The sequence below is a fragment of the Bos indicus genome, chromosome 2 (genome assembly GCF_029378745.1).
Source record: "Bos indicus isolate NIAB-ARS_2022 breed Sahiwal x Tharparkar chromosome 2, NIAB-ARS_B.indTharparkar_mat_pri_1.0, whole genome shotgun sequence".
In the NCBI taxonomy this organism is placed as follows: Eukaryota; Metazoa; Chordata; class Mammalia; order Artiodactyla; family Bovidae; genus Bos; species Bos indicus.
In genome coordinates, this window is record NC_091761.1 from 103,336,300 (window position 1) to 103,348,980 (window position 12,681).

The 12,681-nt window shown below is 39.2% G+C and overlaps 1 protein-coding gene across 12 annotated transcripts in view; it reads right to left on the bottom strand.

Annotated features, from left to right (window-relative positions):
• Positions 1 to 12,681, bottom strand: part of FN1 (fibronectin 1) — a 69,203-nt gene that overhangs the window by 13,552 nt on the left and 42,970 nt on the right. For 6 of the 12 annotated variants that reach the window (XM_070771813.1, XM_070771785.1, XM_070771776.1 and 3 more), the window contains 12 exons: positions 11,926 to 12,108; positions 9,498 to 9,587; positions 8,692 to 8,961; positions 7,869 to 7,985; positions 6,752 to 6,916; positions 6,070 to 6,225; positions 5,276 to 5,389; positions 4,238 to 4,507; positions 2,868 to 3,055; positions 1,958 to 2,045; positions 902 to 1,078; positions 25 to 114 (listed from right to left, as the gene is read on the bottom strand). In XM_070771813.1, the coding sequence (XP_070627914.1) occupies positions 25 to 114; positions 902 to 1,078; positions 1,958 to 2,045; positions 2,868 to 3,055; positions 4,238 to 4,507; positions 5,276 to 5,389; positions 6,070 to 6,225; positions 6,752 to 6,916; positions 7,869 to 7,985; positions 8,692 to 8,961; positions 9,498 to 9,587; positions 11,926 to 12,108 (1,908 nt within the window). The remainder of the gene's footprint in view (positions 1 to 24; positions 115 to 901; positions 1,079 to 1,957; positions 2,046 to 2,867; positions 3,056 to 4,237; positions 4,508 to 5,275; positions 5,390 to 6,069; positions 6,226 to 6,751; positions 6,917 to 7,868; positions 7,986 to 8,691; positions 8,962 to 9,497; positions 9,588 to 11,925; positions 12,109 to 12,681) is intronic. The other 6 variants (XM_070771841.1, XM_070771797.1, XM_070771789.1 and 3 more) reach the window with 1 other exon arrangement.

Genomic DNA, 12,681 nt, shown 5'->3' on the forward strand with positions numbered 1-12,681 from the left:
TTCTTCAGTAGAAAGTGTAGTTACCAGTGGAGGCATCGATGACCACAGGGGAGCTCCGGGCATTGTCATTCAAGGTGTACAAGTGGATCTTGTAGTCAGTACCAGGTTGTAAACCTGAAATTGGTAAAGAGATGATTTTTATCTGATCTCCACTAACTAGGAAAATTTTCAAACTCATCTGTGATTTTCATGATTCCTCCTATCATTGCCTACTTATACAAACCACTAAAGTGGTTCAAACTGAATAAATTAGAGCGTGGTATGGGTGTTAACTGTCCATGAGAAATATATATATATCAAAAGAAAGGCACTGATGCACACAAAGACAATTCCTAAAATAAATTTTAAAATACAAAAATGCTGTGTTAAAAGTGGCCATTTTGGTGATAAATAGGGGTGAGGACCTATTATCTGTGTTTTAATCTGATGGTCACTGGTTGGTAACTGGGATCAGAACTTTAAACCTCAAAAAGTTCTAAACTGACCCAGATATTAAACATTCTCTGACAACAATTTTGATCTCTGTGAAATAGTACTGTTTCCTTTTTAAATTTAATTTTGCTTTACAATCTACATAAATGTTAAAAACTATACATTCTTTCTGAGTTTCTTTTGGATTTCAAGCATTCGTATAATTTTTTTTTTTTTCATAAGAAAGGGTTCATTGCTGAAAGATCAAATTTGATGAATGGGACTTTCTCTGGCAAACATTAGCAAAACCAGGCATTTACAGGACAAAATTTTTGATCACAGGATGAAAACAGGTTGTAAACAATAGAGCTGGGTTATCATAAAACACTGAAGATAAATTTAATCAGTGTAAGTGGTAGAAAAACTAATAAGCTAATTTATGTTGTGAATTGCAATTAACAAATGTGGTCAGAAGAGTGGGTTCTCAGACCTGTGATGGTGTAACTTCTGACATCTGGCCTGATGGTTCTCTGAATTGGGGTCTGGCCATTTGCTGGGATAGCATCAACTTGGAAGCCGGTGATCGTCTCAGTCTTAGTTCTCCAGCTAATGGTGATGGTGGTCTCAGTAGCATCTGTCACACGGGCCCTTCTTGGAGGGCTGACATCTGCATGGGGTGATAGCCATAGATTAGTATTAGTGCCTGGCTGGCTCATATAGTTAAGGTTTTGATACTAATTTTTTTTATATACCAAATATATCCATTTTTATATATTACTAATAATGTGTAGATTTTCTCCTGTGGCAACCAGAGAGAAAAGCTGCCAGTAATCAGGAAAAAAGAAAATATTCACCTCGTGTATCTGTTTTTTTGAGAAATGAAAAGCTTTAGAGATATGGCCAGTGTTTTCCAAGGCTGGCTTTAGATATCTATAAATACCTCAGCAAGTGTTAAAATTATTGTTATCACAATATAAAATATATGTAGTAACATAAGGAAGGTATATATATTATACATGTGTATATAATATATATATAATAATACATTGCTAGTATTTTGTCATTCTTATAAGGATTCACATTTTTTCTCAACAGGTATGATGCCATCCCTGCTTTGTAGATCAGAAAACTTTGACACTTTATTTGATTTCTGAAAGAGAATAACTGTGGGTTATTGATATTGCAGAAAACAAGAATCTGGGCCACCATTGTCTAATACTCACGACACTGTTAAGATACAACAGAAGCCAGCATGCCGGCATCCCCAACCTTCACTCTATGAAAACAAATTCTAACCAGTAGAACAGAACCTAAGTGTAAGTCCTAGTTCATTGCACTAACACTATCACACCATGATTCTATGTATGTGCCAGTACACCACTTTCTAGAGAGGGCCACAGAAGTAACTCAAAAAGATAGGTAAGCTAATCAATTTCCAAATCGGGAATCAATCCATTGTTAACTTAGTGATCTAGAAAGCATTTGCCATTCTTTAATTTTTGTTTATAAAGAATGTTAATCAACACTAAAAAGTTTGATTACTCACTCTCCAGAGTTGTAACGACTCCCTGAGCCGGTCTGCTTGTCAAAGTGTCCTTAAGAGCATAGACACTCACTTCATATTTGGTGGCAACCTAGAAAGAAGGGCACGGTAAGCTTCAGCAATGAGATATTCTGAAGCCCGGGAATTTTCACTCCAGCATTCAAAAAAATGCAATGGTTAGAAAAGAAAAAGACAAAGCTAGCGAAAACCACAGACATTCTTAGCTTAATCTGCAGATGATCAACAACATATTTAACTACATGACTTTAAAAATGTATTTAGGGTTAAGCCCAAGTAAGCTATAATTCAGTTATTTCCACTCAGCTGACACAAAATGAGGAAAATGCTATTGGCCTGTTTTCTCCTTTGTGACTTGAAAGGTGCAAACCATGAATTTGTCTGATCACAGAGAGAAAGAGAATAGTCTTATCTCTGAACCCTCTTTCTGTAGTTTCTCCTGAAATTGGCCTTATGTTAAGAAGTACACTAGTTTCCTAGGTACCTGGCTAGCTCTTTGCATGTACCTCTAGAGGTTAAAAATGACTTCAGGAAGGTAGTATTAGGCTGTGTTGGTAAAAATTGGAGAGTATTTCTTGCAAGGGTAATAACATTCAGAAAAGCCAAAAATAAGATGGATTTATGCATTCAGCCTATGGCTATATAAATTGCTCCCCCCCACCACACACACACACACTATTTTAAAATAAACAGAATACATGTAAGAGCTATGCAACATCCAGTGCTCCTCATAAAATCCTGTCATCTGGAAAAGCTTCATTCTACTTGACACAAAATTATGACAAAATTAATCTGACAGCAAAGAACACAGATTTCTTATGACATTTTTTCCACCACTGTCAACTGTGTAAGAGATGACCTAATACTTTACTCCAGTGAAAAACACACTTCTTACCATGAGTCCTGATACAACCACGGATGAGCTATCAGGAGCAAGGTTGATTTCTTTCATCGGTCCGGTCTTCTCCTTCGGGGTCACCCGCACTCGATACCCAGTGAGCTGAACATTGGGTGCTGTCCACTGGGCAGTCAGGCTGGTTGGTGTCACCTGAGTAAACTTCAGGTTGGTTGGTGCAGGAATGGCTGTTGGGATGGTTATCGGTTAGAGTTGATCTTATATAAATGGGGGAAAGGGGGAAATAAAGTGAATTCCAACGAGTACATAGGTTGTGCTTGTTTGGTTTGGTAGGTACCCCAGTCAAGCAAAGATTCAGTATAGAAAAGTACAAAAGGGGATGCAAAATGAAGAAAATGCTTGCTGAAAAATAAAGTGCTTTTTAATCCAGCAATGCTCAGGATCACTGGAAACATCTGGGTAAATGCCAACAGTCTAAGAGAATTTAGGTTTTAGTAGTTTGGTTTTTTTTTTTCTTCTTTCCCTTAACAAATTAAAAAAAAAAAAAGTCACATTGGTTTATTGACCATTAGGATTGATTTTCCATTTCTAAGGGAAGATGAGCAGCAGCCCCTTTCTGACAAAAATTATCTTTGTATAGAAAACCATTTCACAGAGTATTCCATTCCAAAGATAGAATTATGTTTTTATTGTCTTTATTTGGACCCCATCACTGCTAAATCTGAAGTATTCTCCATGGTGCAGCATAGGAAGAAAATTGGCTCACAAGAGAAGCAGAAAAGAGAAGCAAAGAGCAATAATACGGATTGTCACCTCCAGGTTTTACGCTGTCACAAGGGGACATCTTTAGCATCCCACGCTGCTTCAGAGACAAAGCACAAGAAGATAAAGCATGGTGGAAAGCATCTGCCCTACCAACTCTTTCCTATGCATCTGATTCTTAGGCCTTTAAGCAAAATTATACACTGAGCATGTGACCTCTAACCAGAGAAGGAAGGGCTTACCCATGTTTTCTCAGAATCCTGCTACTATGAAATGGCTCAGTTTGGGTTCTTTTCTGAGAGTAGGCTCTAAGATGCCAGATTTCTTTCTTTTATACACAGTGAGCATAACCACAGGGAGACAAGAAATAATCCACAATTTTCATGTTAACTTCAAATGTCTTGCTTTATGGCCTTGGAGGTAAGCCAAGCCACTCCAAAATTTCCTATTATTAGAATTTCTCTATGTCACCTACACTTCACTGCTTATTACGGTTCCCCTTTAAAGAGGGGCTTTCCTAATAAAGAGGCTGTGTTTCTGGGTACCCCCTTACATGGGAATCAATAGCCTGATAAAAGTGTGATGCACTCAGCAGGGCATAAAGCCACTGCTCCCATGAGCACCCAGTGGTGCGATGAACGATATACCTGTGGACTGGGTTCCAATCAGGGGCTGGCTCTCCATATCATCGTGCAAGGCAACCACACTGACTGTGTACTCAGAACCCGGCCTGAGGCCTTGCAGCTCTGCAGTCTCTTCTTCACCATCAGGTGCAGGGAATAGCTCATGGATTCCATCCTCAGGGCTCGAGTAGGTCACCCTGTACCTGGAAACTTGCCCCTGTGGGCTTTCCCAAGCAATTTTGATGGAATCGACATCCACATCAGTGAATGCCAGTCCTTTAGGGCGATCAATGTCTGTTAGGCAAATTAATGGTAAGAGGTTATGTGAAAAGCAAGTTGTGAAATAAGCATTTTGATAACATGCAAAGCAGTTCTGCAGATACCATTTTTTCTTTGATGAATTAAATTCCAATTAACCCACTATTAAATAGAAAATTACTTGACCCTTGCTTAAGGCTTTTTGGTTCAGAAAATATTTAATGTCGCATCACTTACTAAAACATAGGTGTACGTGAGATGCATAGATACCCTGCAAAATGTCCCCAAATAAGGATTTATTTATATACATTTTAGGATATTCTACCAAGATTTGTTTTGGCAATGTGATGTTAGTCTCACAGACCTGGATTTTTTTATACTTGGAAGTGGTAAAGTTGATTTTAAATGTTAGATTCAGATTGTTATAATCTTTAACTACCTCCCACCCACCCATTGAGTATTTAAATTAAACATTGGACCAGCCACACAAATGCTCCAAACATAATAGCTTCATGTGGCACGCTTCAATCAACTTTACCATCCAGCTGTCGAAAAGGAGGTGCAAGCACAACATTTTATAGATTTGCTATAGGCTAATAAGATTTTGCTGAGGCCATTTGAGCAAAAGCAATTCAAAGCATAGCACAACTAAGTATGGTAGTTCCCCAACTTCTTTCCCTGTATGTTCATCACTAAGAAGGAAAAGTGTTTGCAATGGGCTCAGCTCAAGATACAAACTAGGTATCCAGACACCTAAGAACAAAGTTTGACTTTGAACATGGGAAACAGACACTGGTTACGTACTGGTTACCGCTGTCTGAACCAGAGGTTGACTCTCTCCGTTTTGATTCTGAGCATAGACACTGACCACATACTCCACTGTGGGCTGCAAGCCTTCAATTGTCATTTCTGTTTGATCTGCAAAGGGAGTGAAAAGCAAATGCAGCTTCCATGTCATTCATTATGACAACCAAGGACTTTCAGAAATCGTAATACACGTGTGGTGGCCAGGAATTTTCATTTGCAGAATTATCATGAAAACATTAGAGAACTCACACATGGATTTCCTCCTGGACAAACATGTTCATTGCTAATACAAATTACCATATTGGAGTGAAGTACATCAAAGGCTAAACTCTAAAACTGAATATGATGGTGCCAACAATGAATGATGCTGCTCTTGAAAAAATGAAAACTAACTGGACTTTAAGATATCACCTAAAGATCTTAATTTCACAATGATTTTATATGAAAACAGAAACAAGAGGTAAAAGAATCTTTAAAAGTCAGCTAGGCCCATCTGTCTTTTCTTAATGTGCATAATAAACAAAAACACAAAGATGAAATCTAATAATTTAAGATGTGCACACCATCAAACACTACTACACATATAAAAACAGAAATGCACTCCTCCTAAAACTTCTACTGTATAGGGAGTTGGTAACAACCTTGAGCCCCAAATTCACAAAAAGGGAAACTTTGACACGTGATATGAAACAGTGTAGTACTCAGAGCCAGCTGGTCATTTATTTACAGAAACATATCATGTGGTCCTCCTCTGTTTATCCTGATGTATGTGAGATGTTGGCTCTTCTTACCTGGACCTACAGTTTTCGTTTTCGATGGTCCTGGGCCATTTTTAGGAGCAGTGGTCACTCTGTAACCAGTAACAGGGGAACTTGAAGGCAGCCACCTGACACTAATGCTGTTGTCTTGGACATCAGTCACTTGCATCTGGGATGGTTTGTCAATTTCTACAAATAAAAACCAAGAGAAACCAATGAAGCCCCAGCTCCTAGGGACAAGACTAGACTAGTCTTTGTCTCCAGTTCTGTACAGACAGAATAATCTCTTACTACTACTAATGACTCTCAGATGTTTATTTTGCAGATGCAGAGAGAACTTTTGAGAGCTGGTGCTTGGATCTTGATACATTGCCTATTTTCAATATGACTGTTTCATTCACAAAGAAATTGTATTTCCTATAGAGGCTCGTCTCCTTATCTTATCAGCTCATCCACTCATTCATTAACAAGTATTTACTGAACATCCTCTGTGCCTGTCTGTATTACAGGCACATGAAATACAGCAATCAACAAAACAGACAAAAATCCCTGCCCTTAGGGTGCTTCTTATATATCTGGCTCAAAACTCTGTAGCTGCTGCTTCATCTTTTTTACAAAAGAAAATCGGTTCCACAATGAGGAAAATACTTTGGGAGAACACTGTAAAAATTTTTTGAGTAAACAAGCTTGGGTCGTCCAAGAGGAAGATAAGTACCTGTTCGGTAATTGATGGAAACGGGCTTGCTGCTTGCCGGGCTGTCCCCACGGCCGGTGACAGCATAGACAGTGATGGTGTAGTCCACTCCAGGTTTAAGACCACTGATGGTAGCTGTAGACTTGCTCCCAGGCACGGTGAACTCCTGGACAGGGCTACTTCCTCCTGTTTGAAACGGGGTTAGTTCAAAGTGTGAGGGACTGACAGACACTTGGGGATTGCTGAGTTACTGAATTAACACATTGAGAGCAGCAGGTAAGTTACACCTTTGCTTATTCACTTTTAAAGAGTGCTATTAACAGATCCTGAACAGAAAAGTATATTTATTTATGTATGTAGTAAGCCTTGAGTGTGTAAAAATTGAGAGAAAAATTGCAGTTAAAATGCTACTTTAACCTTGTAGCTTTAACATGTGGTAGGTTAAAATTAGAAGGGAAAAGAAGGTAAGTCCTCAACTCAAGACTGCCCATATTGGGCTTCCCTGGTGGCTCAGTGGTAAAAAAATATCTGCCTGCCAAGGCAGGAGATGTGGGTTCGATCCCTGAACCCACATCCCTGGAAAAATCCCACATGCCATAGACCACATGCCGTGCACCACAACTACTGAGCCTGTGCTCTAGGGCTTGTGCTCTTCAGCAAGAGAAGCCACTGCAATGAGAAGCCCGTGTACCGCAGCTAGAAAAAGGCCTGTGCAGCAACAAGGACCCAGCAGAGCCACAAACAAATTTTATATATATATATAAAAGATTTCATATACTGGGGTCCTTTTCCAAAATCTTAATGAAATACATTCATGTTAAATAAAGTCTTGAAAATACAGGAAAGTAAAAGGAAGAGAAAAACAAATTACTTATCATTTCACCACTGATAATATAGTTGTGAATTTACAATCCTTCTTCCTCAGCTCTACTGTTCCCCTCTAGTATTATACAAACAACGTTTTATCTTGATTTTGCCAAGTTATATCATACATATTTCCTACACACTCTTAAGAAAAATCAAGGCTCCACTGAATGGACTTGCCAAAGTTTCTTTAATTAGGCATCCAATACTGGGCTTTAAGGTTACCCATGACAGAAGACTCGATCGGGTGTGAAGAAGCCCTTCCCTAACGCACCTGTTTCTCCATAGGTGATCCTGTAGTATCTCACTGTGACGGCAGGCGCATCCCAGCTGATCAGCAGGCTAGTGGGGGTTGCAGCAATGACTTCCAGGTCCCTTGGAACATCAGAAACTAGAAACACAAGGGAAAGTTTTTACATCCGTAACTTTCAAAGGATGCCCCGATCCACCTTTTGTTCACTCTCTGGAACACTGCTTTTGTGTGTCCTCCATATAATAATGTAAATGCTATACAAAATCAGCAAAATTAAAAATTATGAACAACGCTAGGTTAGGGGTCAAGGAGACAATTCAAATCGTGGCAAGATGATTATTTCAAGTTTATTGAAGAGTTTTCCCCTCAACTTCTTATTTTGAAAAAATTTTGGAACAAAGTAAAAGTTATAAAAATAATATAATGAACACCCATATTTCCTGTCTTTAGGTATTTGCTATTTGGTGATATTTGCCACATTTCCTTGCCTCTGTGACTTTTTGTTAATCCATTTGAGATTGAAGTACAGAAATGATATTTCTTCCCTAAGCACTTAAGCATCTATAGCCTAAGAACAATTTATAATGTTATATTAAAATGATTTTGTTTTTAAGAGAACTTTGAAACAGAACATTTTCAACTTTTCGAATAAAACTTTAGTTCTTAAAAATGCACATACACCTAATTCAAGTAAGAAATTTCTTGGAATAAAGAAGTTATCTCATAACCGTAATCTATTTTGTTTAAGATATGATGACTTAGACAACACAAAGCTGTGTCACAGAGCTATTGCCTGCATAGGAAAAGTCCTCTGCGTTTCTTTGCAGATGGGAAAACAAGTTACCTGTTGATTGTTGGCCAACCAAGGGCAGACTTTCCTCTTTGCTATTAAGAGCAACAATGCTGACCACATATTCTGTGCCTGGGTTCAGGTTGGTGAGGGTGATGGAATTCCGAGAGGGGGGCACTCGATCTTCCCGAGGTCTTCCACCCATGTTTTCAGGATGATGGCGGATCCTGTAGCCAGTGATGGTGGCTCGTGGAGCAATCCAATGGACAGTGAAAGAGTTGGCAGTGATATCAGAAAAGTCAATGCCACTTGGGGAGTCAAGAGCTGTTTTTCCCATCCAGGGGAAGAAGAGATAAAGAGGAAAGTTATGATATAACTTCTGGCAAAATCAAGATAAAACATTGTTTGTATAATACAAATGGCATTATTATTTCATTGTTTTAAAATGACTGAGTAGTATTCCAATAAATATATGTACCACATCTTCTTTAGCCATTCATCTGTCGATGGTCATTTAGGCTATTTCCATATCTTGGCTATTGTAAACAGTGCCACTATGAACATAGGGTTGTGTGTGTCCTTTTGAATTATAGTTTGGCTGTGTATATGCTCAGGAGTGGGATTACTGGATCATATGGTAACTTAATTTTCAGTTTTCTAAGGAATCTCCTCACTGTTTTCCACAGTGGCTGTACCCATTTACATCCCCATAAGGTGTCTTAATTTTTAAGACCAGTGGTTAAAGATAATGGCCGCTCCCTCCAAAAATGGAGATGTAGTGCTAGAAGCAGCACCAAATCTTGCTCTTCAAAACTGGTAGGTGAAAGCCACTCTATAAGCGTGTCACCCACGTGACTCACCGGTTTTCTGTCTTCCTCTAAGAGGTATGCTCTCATGCTGCTCGTAAACACTGGAGACGCTGACTAAATACTCGGTGCCGGGCAGGAGATCTGAAAAGACAGATGAGAATTATTTTTATACTGTGTTTGAAAGAATGAAAACCTGACGCACCCTTGGTACAATTTCAACTAATAAAATATCCAAGAGTCCAGTTCTAGAGCCTATTTACACTGAAGTGAACATTGCTACCTGGAGAGGGGCTGTCGGCAGTGATGAGGAAGGGCCGCCCTACCCTGTAGCATCTTCAAGCCTTTCCCTCAACTCCACTTCTGTGGGTGTGACTCAGCTGCATCCAAAATAAGCTGGAGCTTCTGCAGCACAGTAATATTTCTGTCACTCACTTAACAGCGCGTCTGTTGAGGGCATGTGATCATGACTATGGCGCTGCAGATATCATTTATACTCCTCACAACAACACAAGGAGGAGACTGCAACTTTTTAAAACTGGTTTGTTGCCAAACAATAAACTGCCAATATTTAAAATGTCTAATTTGAAGGATTTTGACAATCGTATAGACTTCTGAAACCATCACCACATTCAAGACAATGAACATATCCATTACCTCCAAAAGTTTGGTTTACAATTATCCCCAGCTGACAAATGAGAAAAATAAGGCACAGAGAAGTTATCTTTTCTGATATATGTGCCCAAGATGACGCAGGAGATGACCCAAGCCAAGACCAATGGTCTTAACAATTAACCTTTACTTGAAAAGAGTCATACTTAATATCAAGAGTGATGGATTCTGCTATATTAAGGTAAGAACAGAAAATTTAAGGGGCTTCCCAGGTGGCTCACTGGTAAAGAATCTGCCTGCACTGCAGGAGATGGACAAGACATGGATTTGATCTCTGGGTCAGGAAGATCCCCTGGAGTAGGAAATGGCAACCCACTCCAGAATTCTTGCCTGGGAAAATCCCATGGACAGAGGAGTCTGGAGGGCTATAGTCCATGGAGTTACAAAGCCAAACATAACTGAGCAACTGAAGCACACACACACAGAATATTTGAGTTGAATATACATTCCTGGGTCTCCTTTCATTCCGAGGCACGAAAAAGATACAGAGTAAGGTTTCTAACCTTTGAATTCCTATTCACAAGACCCTTTTCCCGCTACACCATCTCCCCTTCTGCAGGGGACCCTGAAAGTTTTGAAAAATCACGAGACTAGGAAACAGGATGTTTGGACTCCCGTTTCCTCCTTCCTGCTTGGCCAGGGGCAATGGACTTGGCCCCTGGAGACCTCAGTTGCTTCAACTGTATAATCAGGATAATTAAAGGCTTCTCTGGGGGAAAATGGCTACCTTGAGATCTAGAATTGGATCTAGAATAAGACCTTAGAACATTTGAACACGTGACAGGTCTGTGGCTAATGTGGGACAGACAGTGCTCCTGAAGCAGAGCCTTGTGTATGGGTGATGCTGTAACTACTGATTCCAGAATGCTCCAGAACAGAATCATAGCCCCACTGAAAGGCAGACATAAGGATTTCTCACCCTCAACCACAAAATGAGAAACCAGGACTATGGTCATGCTGAGTTGCTTTTTCTTTGTATTTCATTCTCTAAAATACGTCTGAAAGATGGAGGATGTCTTCAGCCCATCATTAGGTAGTGTACCTAAGTGTGAGCTAGTGTTCCCTTATGTAAAAATGTTTGCTGTTCTTATATGTGTATTTTACTATTATAGCAAAAATAATGAGAAGCAATATTTATGTGAAAAGCAACATGTAGCAGTCTCCTTTTATTTTCTTTAATAAAAAATATCAATTTCAAAAGGGTAGGAACTAGAAAGAAACAATTTCCATAAACTGTGGCTGTTTATTTTAGTGTCAGTTATTTTCAAAAGTCCTCCGCCTTCAGAGAAATCCTGCTAACAGATTCTTTTTGAAGTACAAATTAAACTTCTGGCTCCTTCTTCAAAATAAAATCCTGATCTACCCTGAGTGACCAGTCACTGTTTCTAAGTTTCAAATACCAAACAGATTACCTGCTGACACTTAAATGAGAATAAAACAGATGCCATGACACTAGCTTCAATCCTCATTTTTTTCTCTCACTAAACACTGAGATTTAGTCATGTAACGTCTCTTGGCACACATTTGTTTTTAATGTGCTTATTTGGAAGCAGAACTTGTTTGAAGTCTTTGAACTTCACAGTTGGTGTTTCTCCACTGATTTTTAAAAAGTTGTAGATATCAAAGATATATTAAAATAACAACAAATGTAACATCTTTCAAAATTACAGAGCTGTGCATTAGATTTGAAATCTAGTTTGTAGTTCTGTTTTATCTGTCTTAATCTCTGTTGCTCCTACCCGAGAACACAAAATTCTTTTCCTTATGCGCTAGCCTAGTATTTATTGAACAAATACACTTGAATGCTTACTTGTTAAGACCACTGCGTTGTCTGAAGGAGAAATGGACAGCTCGGCAACATCCTCCTCATTTTTCACAGGCGAGTAGCGTACCAGGAGGTTGGTCAGTTCAATGGATGAGGGTGGAGCCCAGGTGACACGCATTGTGTCAGGACCAACATTGGTAAATCGCAAATCAGTGGGAGGAGGGACAGCTGGTTTCAAATAAGAGGGAAGATTCAGTTAATGTCACTTAAAAAATAAAGCTTAACAAGGATAGCTGGAAAGGTAAAAACCAGTATTTCATGCATAAAGGAAATGAGTCACCATCATGCAAATAGTCTCATCTAATCTAAAGTCATAGTGAACTACTGTTAAAAATAAAACACTACACCCAGTACTGTTAGGCCCCTTTAACCTTTCTGCCGTCCATATATTTTAAAGAAAACTTTTAATTCACTTTCAAATACATAAAATCAAGGTACATGATTAATATCACTGATGATTATTTGATCCCAGGCTGAAGAGGCTTAAGTTGCCACACAGCAAAGAGAAACATAGCGATACTTTCCAAAGAAACACATGCACACAGACAAGACAGAAGGGCCCTAAATGTCCCCCTGAAGGACTGACTACAGCTACGCCACAGCTACAATTCCATCAGTGAATCTACTCACGAGTGAGAAGGGTTCATGCAAATGGGTTCTCAGCATGTTTCTTACCATGCAGGGCAGAGAACCTTTATAATGTTGCATGCTGGTCCCCAGTCTGTGGTTAAAGAGGAGTTT